Here is a 14,424-nt window from a genome sequence, read left to right as displayed (position 1 = left end):
GATGTTGCATTATAAAGGTCTGGATGCGAGCATGAAGTAGGATCTCTCCTTCACCCTTACACACACACACACCGAGGCATGTCTGCCACTCTCACAAATACACATGCAGTGTCTCTCCCCTTCGAAAACATACACATATAAACACTGTGCGCAAGGAATTGCATTTTATTTCAGGCCTTGCACATCCACCTGTTGCCAAGCTTTGCTCTTTGCAAACCAGAGTGATGCATGCACTTCCAAAGTCGCAGACAATGTCTTTCATTTCAACACCAACTTCAGCACAATGAGATATTTTCCCCACAAGTTTCATCACTGGAGGGACAAAATATACAAATGACGCTCGCATTTCTCACTATCCATGGTACACCCCTTCCCCACCACACACAAGAGAGCCTAACTGTACACTCTATTGGTAATAATATCAATTCTGACTCATACATTTTGTTTCACTTCTTCAGTTTCACACCTGCTTTCATTCAATTTGCACAACGAAAGTGACATACTTGAAGGTTGCAAAGTAATTGAAATCACAGACTGAGGAGCATTCTTCTCAGAACTCATCTAATGTTTTTGTCATACATATTTCTAACCAAGTAAGACTGAACAAAAATGCATTTTCAGTAATGGAGTTAAGGCTAACATGATATCATCGGCAATGAAATTCCGCCTCTTTTAAGTGGAATGAGAAGCAGTGACCACGCCAGGTATTCTGTAAACAGATATTAAATCAAACGGCAAGAGGAATACCGTACATCATTTGGTCACAGCATCCGGATCAAACTAAGTTGTAATGACAAAGCAGTAGTTTTAATGTGATACGCAAAAACCCGTCAAAGTCTATCAAACCCAGTAGCACTAGTTGATGATTTCTTTTCCCTCATTTTCATGCACAAAAAAAGGTACACTACCAGAAACTGTGAACACTGGTTAAAAATGAACTGCACAACAACTGAAGGTGTACTCGTTCAATAGGTGTACTTTTTGAGGATGAAAGTCACTTGTCCACTTCAGTGCTCGTTATGGTCTCAGGTGCCAGGAGATGGGTTACGCATAACTTTCACTTACTGTTTGTTGCACATTTCGTATGCATTTAGGGTGGTTATGTCCCTTTATTTCCCAGGTTTACTCTCTCATCAGAAAAAGCAAACTCCCTGACTTTTAGTGTATTAGTTAGATTTGTTTGAAAGACACTTCTCAAAGTATTATTGGAATTGTATTAGATCATCGCCAGAATACACAACCATTAACTGCACTGCACCGCACAGCAGCGACTACAACAGCACACACACACACCGACACAGATAAAAAATGTGACAAGATTTATATCTGTTTATGAGTACATCTCCCTGAGGAAGATATTGCATGGTTTTGGCCTGAATGCTCGATTTAATAAGGAGTTTTCATCTGATCAAATTTACTGAACAGCTGCAAAGCTGGAGCATAACTGACTCAAATAATACATACAAGCACAATATTTTAATAAGCTTTCTTCTTCTTAACAGAGGATAATGCTTTGAAGCGTCACCTTCAAAATGACAACAGTACACACATTACATCAACTTGGCAAATCACAAACACACACTATGACCTCGTCTTGATTCCCAGTCTGCCGCATAACATTTGGTCAAATATTGATTAAATGTAAAGAGGGTGTGTGTGTGTGTGTGCCAGGTGTTTTAAAGGGAGTTTCACTGTTCAACAGAACAGAGAGAACAGAGGGCTGTCATTTTCCTAATGCGCAAGACTGGCCTGATTTATCACAAGGAAGAAACTTGCACTGAACAAGAGTGGTACTTTGTGAGGTACAGTACAGTAAAACCCCCCTTTCCAGTCCACTAATTCAAGAAGGGGTGTTTCACTCTTTCATAGTTCTTACATCAAGCATAAAAGACTGACAAATCTTCTCAACAGGACTTTAAAACTTTACTGGCAATGTACACTTGCAAAACCAGGACTTATTGTTAACTTCAGCTTCAAGAATTCGTCTCTTGAAAGCTTACCTGTACATATCTCTCACTCTCTCTCTTCTGTACACAGTAATCCACGATATTTTTCTCCCAAACCTGAGCCTAATCAGGGTGTAAACAAATATGACAGGCATTGCTAATCACACACGCACAGTTCTTTTCAAACACTCTCCATTCACCGTCTTTGTAGGAGCATTTCAAAGCACCAATTATCACAGGAGGAAACACAAAGGACAGCAAGGTTCAGAAAACAAAATGTTAATAAATTACCAACAGAAAACCTTCCCATTTGCATACTGCCACTAGAAATTATGCAACATCATCACTACATTGTGCTCTCATTTACAACAAAAGGCAGAATTGTCGTTTGGGGTTTGGTGAGGCTTAATTCTCCGCATTGTGTACCTTTGCCAACAACGACCCTGGTTTTTGACACTTGGGCTCATTTAAACGAGAAAGTGCCCAACTCGGTGAGAACCAAGCGCTGAGTCGGATTGGTTAAAAACTTTGAGACTTCAACCGATTTGACCCAGGGCTTCGGTCACACCCTATTTGGAACTTTATGTGCATACCACCCCTGATCTATTGACCTTGTGACAAATACATTTCATGTGTTATTCTAGATATCAAATTGCACACTATAAACTTCCCTTTGATCTATATAAAACTTTGTGCAACTGATCATTACCAACTTTTGGGAAAGACTATCAATAAACAAATTAAAATGTCAAAATGCCATGACAATGAACACCTTGTTTGGATAGAATGAGTAATGACTAGATCAAATTATCTACCCTTGGAAACCTTACATATTTCATACTGGCATAAAACACCTGCAGGTTTGTAGAACTAGAGGTCAACAGATAGCAAATAGTTCCAAAAAAAGGGAGAAAAAGAAATTAAAGTAATAAATAGGTTACGGAACTGGATAGTTTTCTCTGTCTTGGTAATATCACTAGTTCTGGTCATCCTTCTGAACTTTGCCTTGAAGAATCTGAAACAGAAAAAAGACAACATAGTGGTTGAAATGGCCTTACTGTATGACAAACCAATCAATACTAGTCACAGGTCGGTGATTTATGAAATGGTCCCGCGTGTGCCTTAGCTTAAATGTTGGCTAGTTAAATACAAAGTCACCATGAGCAGAAAGAGGTGTGTGTGTGTGTGTGTGCATGAATGTGTGCGTACGTGCGAGTGCTTGTGTGTGTGTGCTCATGTTCATTTAAGGGCAGACACCACAGTGAAAAAAGTGATTTTTTTGTTCCCTGGTCATTTCGGTTTTCTTTCTGATTCTGGATTTTGAACCTCTTCTGGTTACTCTGATGTACTGATTTTAGATCAGAATTAATCATAAACGGTCAAAACGGCTAAATGAACAATGTATGTGTATGCAATTGTGTATTGAACAAACACAAAACAGCAAAAAAATGCGTATGTTTGAGAGGTGAATGTGAGTCAAACACATCGTCAACGGTGGTCACGTTAGCATGACTGGAATGAGTTGTCTTTTCTTTGCTACAATCAGTTCATACCGCGGACAACGGGAATTTCCGTTTACAGATTTCGCGCCGTTAGTAACAGCAACTAGAAGACATTCCAATGAGCCGAAGACAACCGATGAAGATTCCGGGAGATTCCGTGTGAACATTTTTGTCTACTGACCAATCGAATCGCGGATATTAAACTTCGTTTATGCTCGGTCTCGTTCGGTTCGATTCGGCCTTCCCAGAATGCAATATTCTTGATTTCCGCCAGGTCTCGCCAAAGGCGATGTGAAACATCTACAGCTGCGATTTTCCTTGGATATCTTTGTGGAAACTTCAGTTTATCACACGTTTTGCCCCGATTTCAGTGCTTGACACGCAAAGGAGATAATTATCGACTAAAATCAGATCAGTTGCAGAGGCTGGCGTGACAGAAGTTTAAAAAGAAAGTGCGAGTCGATAGTGTCGTCTGCTATTGCTACGAACGAATCGGAAGATCAAGTTTGTGCATTCTTCTTCGTCCAGAATGAAAATTGGCTGGAAACTATGCTGCTTCCCTTGCAACAGCTGAGATGGAGCAAGAAATCACCACCGGTGGTGTACGTTTGAAGCACGTTGCCATGAGTGTTTTGAGCCACGACTTATTTTAGAGTTGCTGAGCGGAATGCGTACGGCAATACGGACAACACGGAGTTTGCCATTTATGGCAACGAGAAGGCAGACCCTATATCTTTTCTCTTGAAAAAAGCAAATAAACTGCTTAGAAAAAGAACAATCAATACAAAAATGACTATGTTCAGCCATGGTGCAACTTGCATCTCCTGAGAAATCTGGTGCAGTGAATACTAGCCCAAGCAGAGCAGGGAAGATTCCAAGCAGCTGATAAGCAAGATGGTAGTAGGTATGTATTTTTTTCTTCTTTTGACAAACATGTAGAAGTTTATATATTTGTTTGGTTATGTGTGTGTGTGTGTGTGTGTGTGTGTGTGTGTGTGTGTGACTGTTTTATGCTGAAGAACAGAATCTAAGTAACAACACCCTGATGCAAAGAAACTGAATAGGATGCAAATTTAGTCAGTTATGTGCTGCTACTGTGAAGCTTGGTTGTCACAAGGTTTGTCAGTGTTGGGGCAAAACATCTGTTCTTTCCTCATTTATTTTCTCGAGCATATTATATATAGCTTGCTCCTGTGATCACAGTTTTCTTGTGGCTCAAACAAACATGCATTCACATGGCCCAGTGAGTGAACATTGCTTGTGGTCATACGTCCCATGCAGACCATATGGTTTCTGCATGCAATGTATGTGCAATAGCTGTAAACCAGATCAGCACTGCCTAATAGCACCATTCACATGATTTGTCAACATCTTTTTGTTCACTGCTTGACTATCAGCACTGACATATGCATGCGCCCAAATATCGTGTTACCATGTATCACAATATTAGAATACCTTTTTTCAAATGTGTGTGTAAGAGGGGGGGGGGGGGGTCATTGTTGGGAAAATGTGAATAGCAGTATATGAGTTTGTCATAGACATATATTAATTTTGAATTTATGTTGTCTCTACAGATGCAGAAGCTGGAGAGGAGCTTCCAAAGTACCCATGGCATTGCAAGGCAATTCACAGAAGTCAACCCAAATATTGTAGTATAGAAAGTAAAGGACACTGTCATATGACTCCCTGATTATTCAAAGCAAGTCCAAAAGAGGTCCAAGATAAAAGGCTTCACTGATAACAAGTTGGGAGTTATGGATGGGCATACTTTACGCAGCGTGCACATAACGAATGAGAGTTGATCATTGTGACCTTCGAACAGTTTCCTTGGTGCTTGCAGAACACTGGGTGTTGTTATTTTAAATTTTGTTGAATTTAGTTTCTGTTTTTCTTGTGGAACTAAGCAAGACTTGTTGTTTTGTTAGTGTTCTTTTGTTACATGTTTCATAAACGTTTGTGTGCAAAAAATAAATTTTCTTCGCGTTTTGTGTATTTTCTCAAAACTACTTTTTTGTCACTTCAAAAGCCTAAGGCTTTTTTTCTTATGAACTTGCGTTGTTGAAACTTTGCATACATCTTGAGTGTGTTATTTTGCAGAAACTGATAGAGTGATTTCTTGAAAAAAATATTTATTGAGAAGTTATACCGTTTTGGGGGGCGTTTTTTCATGAAACTCAACATCACTCACTTTCATCACTGATATTTTTTAAATGACTTGAGATATCAAAAAACGACTCTATCAGTTTCTCGGCATTGTGCTAAAGTATAAATAACAAGCATCAAAACAAAATTTCATGCAGTTTTAAAAAAGCCTTAGGGTTTTAAAAAGGGGCAGTTTGGCGGCCATCTTGGACTGCTACCATGGCAACCGATGGTCCAAATTTTTTATTTTTTTTCATTTTCTCAGGAGATGGACTGAGTACTTAAATTCTGAAACATTTGTTGACCCAAGAGTTAAGAAACAAAAAAAATCACTTTTAACACCAGTGCCTCCCCTTAAGTGCATATTACTGATAAAATACTCTTTCTCTCTCTACTTATCAGATAAAAACATAACAGATTAAGGAAAGCAAGTACTATTGATATGGTAGTAAATTCTACCCAAACAAAAACAACTAACAACAAGAAGAGCAAACGCTCGATCGAGTCACTTTCGCAGTTCTGAATATTATATGAGGCATCAGATGGACAGGAAGAAATTGCTATTCACAACACAATGAGTCACGTTCACATAAAATTTGAGCCCGGTCACTTTTATAGTTTCCGAGAAAAGCCCAACGTTAAGTTGTGTGTTGCCGAACAGAAAAGGCTAGTTATCTCCCTTGTTTTTCTGATAACGTTCGTAAAAGGCTACAGATGTAAATACTTTGATGTAAAGAATAATCCTACAAAGTTTCAATCACATCCGATGAACTTTGTCAAAGATATAAAATGTCTAATTTTTCCTTTGACGCTGACCTGTGACCTTGAAAAAGGTCAAAGGTCAACGAAACCATCGTTAAAGTGTAGAGGTCATTGGAGGTCACGACTAAACAAAATATGAGCCCGATCGCTTTGATAGTTTCCGAGAAAAGTCCAACGTTAAGGTGGTGTCTACGGACGGCCGGCCGGACGGCCGGCCGGACAGACTAACACTGACCGATTACATAGAGTCACTTTTTCTCAAGTGACTAAAAACTACAGACAGCAGTGGCTAATAACCAGTTGACCTAAGCTGTGCTTTCCAAGGAGGTTGCATCAGTGAACAGCACTCACCTCTTCAATCATTCCAGCGGCGATGGTGTGTCCTCCACTCCTCAACATGAAGCGTCCTAGGTCCCTGAACTCTGTGTACATCTCCACACACACTGTGCGTTCAAACTCCACCTCGACTATGGCACTGCTGTTCTTTGTTAAACATCTGCAAGAAAAAAGAAAAAGGAGACATTGTTGAAAACTCTGTGTGTGGAAAGGGAGTAAGTGCACATTAAGATATGATCTATCTTCTCGTATATCCTTTACTTATTTAACGCCCCCCCCCCCACCCCCCTCTCCATCTTCTACAAATACACAGGTATTCACATGTTTTTACTACTTGTCTTTATTCTACTATTGATGTAGAGCGAATTTGTACAGTTACATAGGATCCTTAGCACATGCTCACACACATAAGGATACCTGCACATACACACACATGCGTGCGTGCACACACACACACACATACACACACACACACACACAAAACAGAGCAACTAAGGGATTCATAGCAAAGTGCTTAACAGAAATATCAAAACGCTTTACAAGAATTGAAGAATAAAAATCTCACTTGGGTCTATTTTTGACAACTTCTCCTGTACTCTTGTTGAGAATGGCCACCAGACGTTTGATGATGGCTGGTTCATTAATACACTGGTAGTGGAACACAACCTGCAATATGGAATACAAGTATTAGCCCTGAAACTGTCTGCTGATACATTCGCTCTGTTATGCCCCCTTCTCTATGTACCACACGCATTATCGAGCATGTGAACATTCATCTTAACCAAGAATATCGTTAACAGGTAATTTCTGGTATTTTACCTCAACAAATCTGCAAATACTGGAAATGAAATAAGCAGCCAGTCATACCTACTGGTTGGTTTTTATTTGTCAGAGTTTTCTCTGTGTGATTTCCACTTGTTTTGACCAGTTGGTGCGACAGACTGACCAGTTTCTGAGAGAGCAAGGATTCGCACTTGTAAAAAGACAACGGTTTTTTTCTTCTTCTTCTGCGTTCGTGGGCTGAAACTCCCACGTACACTCGTATTTTTTGCACGAGTGGGATTTTACGTGTATGACCGTTTTTTACCCCGCCATTTAGGCAGCCATACGTCGTTTTCGGAGGAAGCATGCTGGGTATTTTCGTGTTTCTATAACCCACCAAACTCTGACATGGATTACAGGATCTTTTTCGTGCGCACTTGGTCTTGCGCTTTGCGTGTACACACGGGGGGGGGTGTTCGGACACCGAGGAGAGTCTGCACACAAAGTTGACTCTGAGAAATAAATCTCTCGCCAAACGTGGGGACGAACTCACGCTGACAGCGGCCAACTGGATACAAATCCAGCGCGCTACCGACTGAGCTACATCCCCGCCAGACACCGGTTTGAAAACTGGTTAGTGCGCTCACTGATCTGACTATTCTTACGGTAGTTGTGTACAGTAGAACCCCCCTTTTAAGACCCCCAAAAGTCTTAACATGGGGGTAAATTCACAAAGGTTATGAACAACAAATCTGAAAAAGCAAGGTCTTAATATGGGGGAAGTCTGAAATTGGGGGGGGGGGGGGGGGGGGGGTGTTCCACTGTACCACTGGTGCACAGCTGCTGATTCAACTGAAGCTTTCAGTAATAGAAAAACCTCTCCCTGGTTCTTTCATCCAAAGGTACAAACTTGGTCCTACAGGCGGCAGAAGAGAAAAACATTTCACTCACAGGGTATCCCCTTGTGACGGGCACCTCCAGGTTGAAGATGACAATCTTGGCACGGATGCGTGTGGCACAGTGGGACGGCGACAAGAGATCACACAGCACAAAACCTGATCAAACAAACATCAAAAACCTTGTTAGAAAAAGCTAGAAAAGGGACCTGAAAAGTCCTTGTCTACATTTTTGTCACAGAAATAGACATTTGACCATTTAAATGCCAAGTCTTTTCACTACAACTTTTTAAAAAACACCCCCTTTGATCAAGACGAACGAAGCGAGGGTAGCCGTTTGAAAATTCATTGTAGTATTTCAGCATAGTAGGATATCCTTATTTGGAAGGCCTTGTGAGCCAGTTACGCTCGGGGACGGTTTTGATTGGTCGATATGTTTAGGCAAAGCACATGCTCTAACACATGACAGACATTATCATTGGAAGTGATACGTGTCACTTCCAAAAAGTAAAAACTTTTTGTACACATTTTTGGGGGATAATTTTTTTCCCCATGGTTCATTCATCATCTGACATAACTTTTTAGAAAAATCTAACAGTGGGGTTATTGAAAAAAAAGCAAAAATGTAGACGAGGACCTTTAATGGAATATTCATTTTTATGATGTACAGAATAACAAATGGGTCCAGGGATTTACATGTGATAAGTCCACACATGCTAAAAAATAAGAATTCTGACTGTTGTCAGTGTAGAGTAAAATTGTTTATTTGCTGAAGAGACTGTTTGGCAAATGGACAAACTCCTCTCTCTTCGCCTTTTCATTGTCCTGACCTCTGCCCACCACCTCGCTTGCCCTTTCAAAGACTGGTACTTACCAATGTTGACACTGCTCATGTCAATTCCTGTCAGTGACAGAGTGACATGGTCACCAGCGAAGGCAATCTGTGCTGTCAGGTCATCCACAGTCACGTCTGAAACATCATTGCCCACATTATCAACACTTTTTCTTTGTTCATACTCAGAAAGTGCAAGAAATTGCATTAACTTATGCCTTAATTAAGAGCACAAGGCCTCGTGGTTTAACTGGATTCAAAGTGTGTATGCGACTCCAGTTACCAATCCAGTGCATTTCGTCACAAAAATGGTTGCTGTTTCTACCACAGCAGACAAATAACATAACTTATGGTCAGTTAAAGAATTGACTGGTTATTTAGTAGAACCGTTTTGTCCCTTTTAACACCTTCCCAAATCTGAGAAAAGTAGGTCTTCAAAGAGAGTCTTAGAAAGTATGATCATTTAAAAGCCATATGAACAGAAATTTGAAGAAAATATATGGTCCAAAAGGAAGGAAGTCTGAAACGTGGAGTCTTAAAAATGAGGGTTCCATGTCACTGCACACGTCCTCTCAACTTTCTCTGGAGGAAGACCGACAGTGAACACAATGTTTCATTTTATCTGACAGAAAGCTAGAAGCTCAATCGAGCTTAAATGAAATAGTTCATAATGATAGTAGATGTACACTCTCTGATCTCTCCACCTCCCAATCCAATCTTATCACTCTCATACAAACACAAAGGGAACTAACTCTTGATGCCTGCGATGTTGCCAGCCGGCATGACCATGACCTTGTCCCCAGGCCGAATGTAGCCGGCGCTGACCCGACCGCCAATGCTGAAGCCTCCTGTGGCCCCTTTGAACACGTCCGACACGCTGAGGCGGAAAGGCTTGTCTACTGGCCGCTCAGGATTCTTGAACTGATCTGGGTGCAGAAGAATGTAAAGCATCAAAAATATATTCACAGTTGAACAAAGCAACAGCAACACATTAAATCCACAAAAGCTTCAATAACAAGTACCATAAGAAAAAGATACTTACGCAGTATGAAAATAAGAGGAGGAGTCAGAGAGAGAGAGAGAGAGAGAGAGAGAGAGAGAGAGGAGAAAGAGAGAGAGACAGATAGAGAGAGGGAGAGAGAGAGAGAGAGAAAAAAAAAGAAATGAGAGAGAAAATAAAGAGAAAAAGAAATGAGAGAGAAAAATAAAGAGAGAGAGTCTGAGAGAGAGAAAGAGAGATAGTCTGAGAGAGAGAGAGAGAGAGAGAGAGAGAGAGAGAGAGAGAGAGAGAGAGAGCTCAATATATATATAACTCCCAAGTTTTCCACCGTAAACACTACAGCAACCAAAACACCAATGTCTTCACAAAACAACAACAAAGGCGGAAAATTAAAGCTTAACTTTCACAGGAAAAACACCACACAGCACAAACTTACCTATCTGTTGCACTAGCGTGGGCCCGGTATACCAAGCGGTGAGTCGAGGCTCACTGGGCGTCTTGGTGAGGTTCTCACCGCCCAATCCACTGCAAGGGACGAAGGAAAGGTCCGCCTCCTTGAATCCCACCTGCTTCAGAAACTGCCGCAACTTCTTGACAATTTCCTCGTAGCGTGACTGACCCCAGTCTACAGTGTCCATCTTGTTCACTGCTACGATGATCTGACTCACACCTAAAAAATACAAAATAAAAGTAAGTTTGTTTCCCGTGTTCAGAGAAAGTTCATTCTTAGCAGGGAATATGTTACTGAAGATGACAAGGTCCAATCCCTCTGCACTCAAATATTTCCCATTCTTCTTTATTCAAATACTTCTTAGTTACCAAGATATTTCATGTTAATCATTCCGCTCCTTTTTTGTTCTTTCTTTATTTGGTGTTTAACGTCGTTTTCAACCACGAAGGTTATATCGCGACGGGGAAAGGGGGGAGATGGGATAGAGCCACTTGTTAATTGTTTCTTGTTCACAAAAGCACTAATCAAAAAATTGCTCCAGGGGCTTGCAACGTAGTACAATATATTACCTTACTGGGAGAATGCAAGTTTCCAGTACAAAGAACTTAACATTTCTTACATACTGCTTGACTAAAATCTTTACAAACATTGACTATATTCTATACAAGAAACACTTAACAAGGGTAAAAGGAGGAACAGAATCCGTTAGTCGCCTCTTACGACATGCTGGGGAGCATCGGGTAAATTCTTCCCCCTAACCCGCGGGGGGGTGCTCCTTTTTTGTTCTCAAACAACTCACAAAAACAGGTTATCTTTATCTGTGGTGCGTTTGTTACAAGTAAAGGATGTCTGAACTATCACACTCCTCTTTTTCAATATTATATTCGGGCAGAGCAATCATCATCAGACCTGATTACCACTAAAATTTCCTGGTGTACAAATGAGGCTAAAAATGTGTACAATCAGAATTTTAAGGTGTACAATTCATTCTTGCGGTACACACTGTGCAGACACACACACACACACACACACACACACACACACACACACGCACACGTGCTTTATTCCCCCCTCAAATGTGACACAAAACGAATGATAGAAAAACATAATTTTTATTTTTGACCTCTGAGGAAAATTTGCATCAGCTGCTGTCAGCAGTATTGAGTCAGCCCTTCATTCTCGCGGTACACACTGTGCTTTATTCCCCCCTCAAACCCCATTATTTAAAGACTGTAAATACACGTAAGAAAGAATTTGTGTTGAAATCGAAAATTTTTAATTAAATTTTGATTTAATATAATATACTTACCCAATTCTTATGAATGCATTGACTTTAGTCCCACATGCTAGATGTCGAAAAAACCTCTCAAATTACCTGCCCTTAGTAGGGTGGTAACCAAGCTAAAAGCGACGCCATAGCCGTTGCTATGGCCTGACCTTGCTCGGTTACCCATAACACCCTGCGCACCACGTGAGCGCCCGCATCCGTAATAATCATTCGAGACTATTAATCAAACAAACACCCCAAGGACATAATCCAGCGGGGATGGATGGGAGGGTATTAACTATAAGAATTGGGTAAGTATATTATATTAAATCAAAATTTAATTAAAAATTTTCGATTTAATCACATATTCTTACTCCAATTCTTATGAATGCAGATTCCTCCTAAAGGTGGAGGGAACCTACTTATGTCCTTGTAAGAACCTGCCCTGCAGCAACTAAAACCAGCAATGAACTGGAGCCATCTAGCCGCGTGCAGGAGATATCCCGAAGATAGAAACCGATGAACACATCATCTGATCTCCAGTAAGCCGTTTGCAAAGCTTCGCCTAGGCGACCAGAACGCAACACGGCAATAAAAGAAGCACAAAATCTGTACCCGAGCTGTTGGCAAACCTCGCATCGGCGAGAGGAACACCACCAGCCAGAGAAGAACACCAGACTCCGGACTCCCGAACGCCTGAAAAGGAATAGAGGGAGGACTGAACGCCCCCCCCCCCCCCTTGTTCAAAACGCACCACTCATTGGACTGTCCTATGAATGTAGCAGAGCCCCTAGAGAGAGACAAATAAAAGATGTCTCTTTCGCTCCATTGTAAAGAAATAAGAACCTGAGCTAAAGCTCGTGGTTCCAAAAGACAGTAACGTCAAAAAAGGGATTAAAAAAGTCTAACCAGACAGTTAGAAAATCCGAATCTCCCGGAGCGAGAATCCTCCCAAGAGGAGGGAATCAAACACCAGAGGATATTGACCAGGTTTCTGAAACCCCAAAACCTGGCCAAACACCGTGAACAAACGGAACCAAAAGCCCTAAGGCTACATCCTCTGGCAAACCCCAAAAACGCATGCGCCTCACTGCCCTATAGAGCTGAGGCCCAGAGTAAGTAGAACAAAGTCCCACGCGCTAAACAAGGGGGAGCCTCTAAACCTCGTAAAACAAGGTCCTTTGATCATGCCCACAAGAAAGCCATGAGCAACAGAAGAGAGGCCTAATTGTTTCAAAACAGCTGAGATAGCCGAGACGCCGGAACCTCAAAGAAGAGGCCCAGCTGCCCAAAGCCAAAACTGAAACAGGTGAAAAACCACCTGGCTTGAGAGAGGGGCGCCAAGGAGTTGCACCCCCGCTCTAAATCCCCAATTGGCCAAGGAGGCCAAAAAAGGAGCATACACGGATAAAGTGGAGGAAATATATGCTTCGTGCCCAAAGACCAGAGTCAGCACCCATGATTTAAACACAAACAGCACGCCTCCAGACCCGTAAGCAGATGGGCCAACCCCTGTGCAAGCCCTGAGAGGACCTGTTGAGCGAGTCGGCCAGATCGCAGAGCTGGCCGGGGAGATATTCCCCTGAGAAAATGATTTAGTGTGAAAACCCAATCAAAATCCCTTAAACTCTGTCTGACAGGGAGTGAGAACTTGCTCACCCCAGCTAGTTCACATAAGAAGCAACAGAAGAATTGCCCGAATGCAACAGGACATGCCTGTAAATAGCCAAAAAGGAAAGGCTAGTAGACTAAGAGCTACTGCTCCTATCCTCAGGCAAAAGAGAAGCCCAAGGATTTGCGTCTACATCACAGCCTCAAGACTGCAATTGCCAGTGCAGGCCCCATCCAGACGAAAACGCATCCATAAAGCGGTCTAAGTCCAGGGGGAAACAAAGCTAGGGAAAAAAGTCCCCTGAGCGATCCAAAAGGATTCCAGCCACCTTCCCGCGTGGAGGAACCCACTCTGGAGGAGGACCCTCATGTCCCAGACCTGTGAGGCCGAACCCCCCAAAAAACTTGAGGAAAGACTAGAGGGCCAGCATAGCTATCGATACCGTCCGACCGAAGATCGGGTCTAAAGACCCCGCAGAGGCCTGCTCTCGTGCCAGTCTGGCAGTGAAAAGAGCTTAAAGCCTCCCTATTCTCTCTTGTGTGAAGCATAAACCTTCCAAGAGACAAAGTCGAACAGCATGCCCAGGTAAAAAACCTGGGATAAGGACAGCTCGGAATTTTGCCTGGTTACTGAGAGCACTAGGCAAAAAGCCTGGTTCAACACCAAAAGAAAGTGCAGCTGGCAAGCTGATTGACCTTGAAAAAGCTCAACCAGCCCCCGAGATAGTCCAGAGACCAACACCCCCAGAAACCGAGCCCTTTCCTGTGCGCAGAAACGCAGAAGGAAAGCTCATGTGAGAGCACCGAGGAAAATCTCAGCCAAAGCTGAAAGCTCTAGCCCATGCCGACTCACCTCCCGCAGAGAGGGAGGAGACCTGAACCAAAACACCCCTTTGTAACCGGGAGCGCATAAATGC

At 42.0% G+C, this 14,424-nt stretch overlaps 1 protein-coding gene across 1 annotated transcript in view; it reads right to left on the bottom strand.

Annotated features, from left to right (window-relative positions):
* Positions 1-151: 151 nt before the first annotated feature.
* The window catches only part of LOC138966554 (HBS1-like protein), a 52,542-nt gene continuing 38,269 nt past the window's right edge, over positions 152-14,424 (bottom strand). The window contains exons 11-17 of the mRNA XM_070338825.1: positions 10,615-10,848; positions 9,931-10,104; positions 9,221-9,316; positions 8,402-8,505; positions 7,254-7,354; positions 6,704-6,848; positions 152-2,961 (exon numbers count right to left, since the gene is read on the bottom strand). Coding sequence (XP_070194926.1) covers positions 2,923-2,961; positions 6,704-6,848; positions 7,254-7,354; positions 8,402-8,505; positions 9,221-9,316; positions 9,931-10,104; positions 10,615-10,848 — 893 coding nt within the window. The 3' untranslated portion in view covers positions 152-2,922. The remainder of the gene's footprint in view (positions 2,962-6,703; positions 6,849-7,253; positions 7,355-8,401; positions 8,506-9,220; positions 9,317-9,930; positions 10,105-10,614; positions 10,849-14,424) is intronic.

The sequence above is a fragment of the Littorina saxatilis genome, linkage group LG5 (assembly GCF_037325665.1).
Source record: "Littorina saxatilis isolate snail1 linkage group LG5, US_GU_Lsax_2.0, whole genome shotgun sequence".
NCBI lineage: Eukaryota > Metazoa > Mollusca > Gastropoda > Littorinimorpha > Littorinidae > Littorina > Littorina saxatilis.
This window is presented reverse-complemented; position numbering and strand designations above follow the sequence as displayed.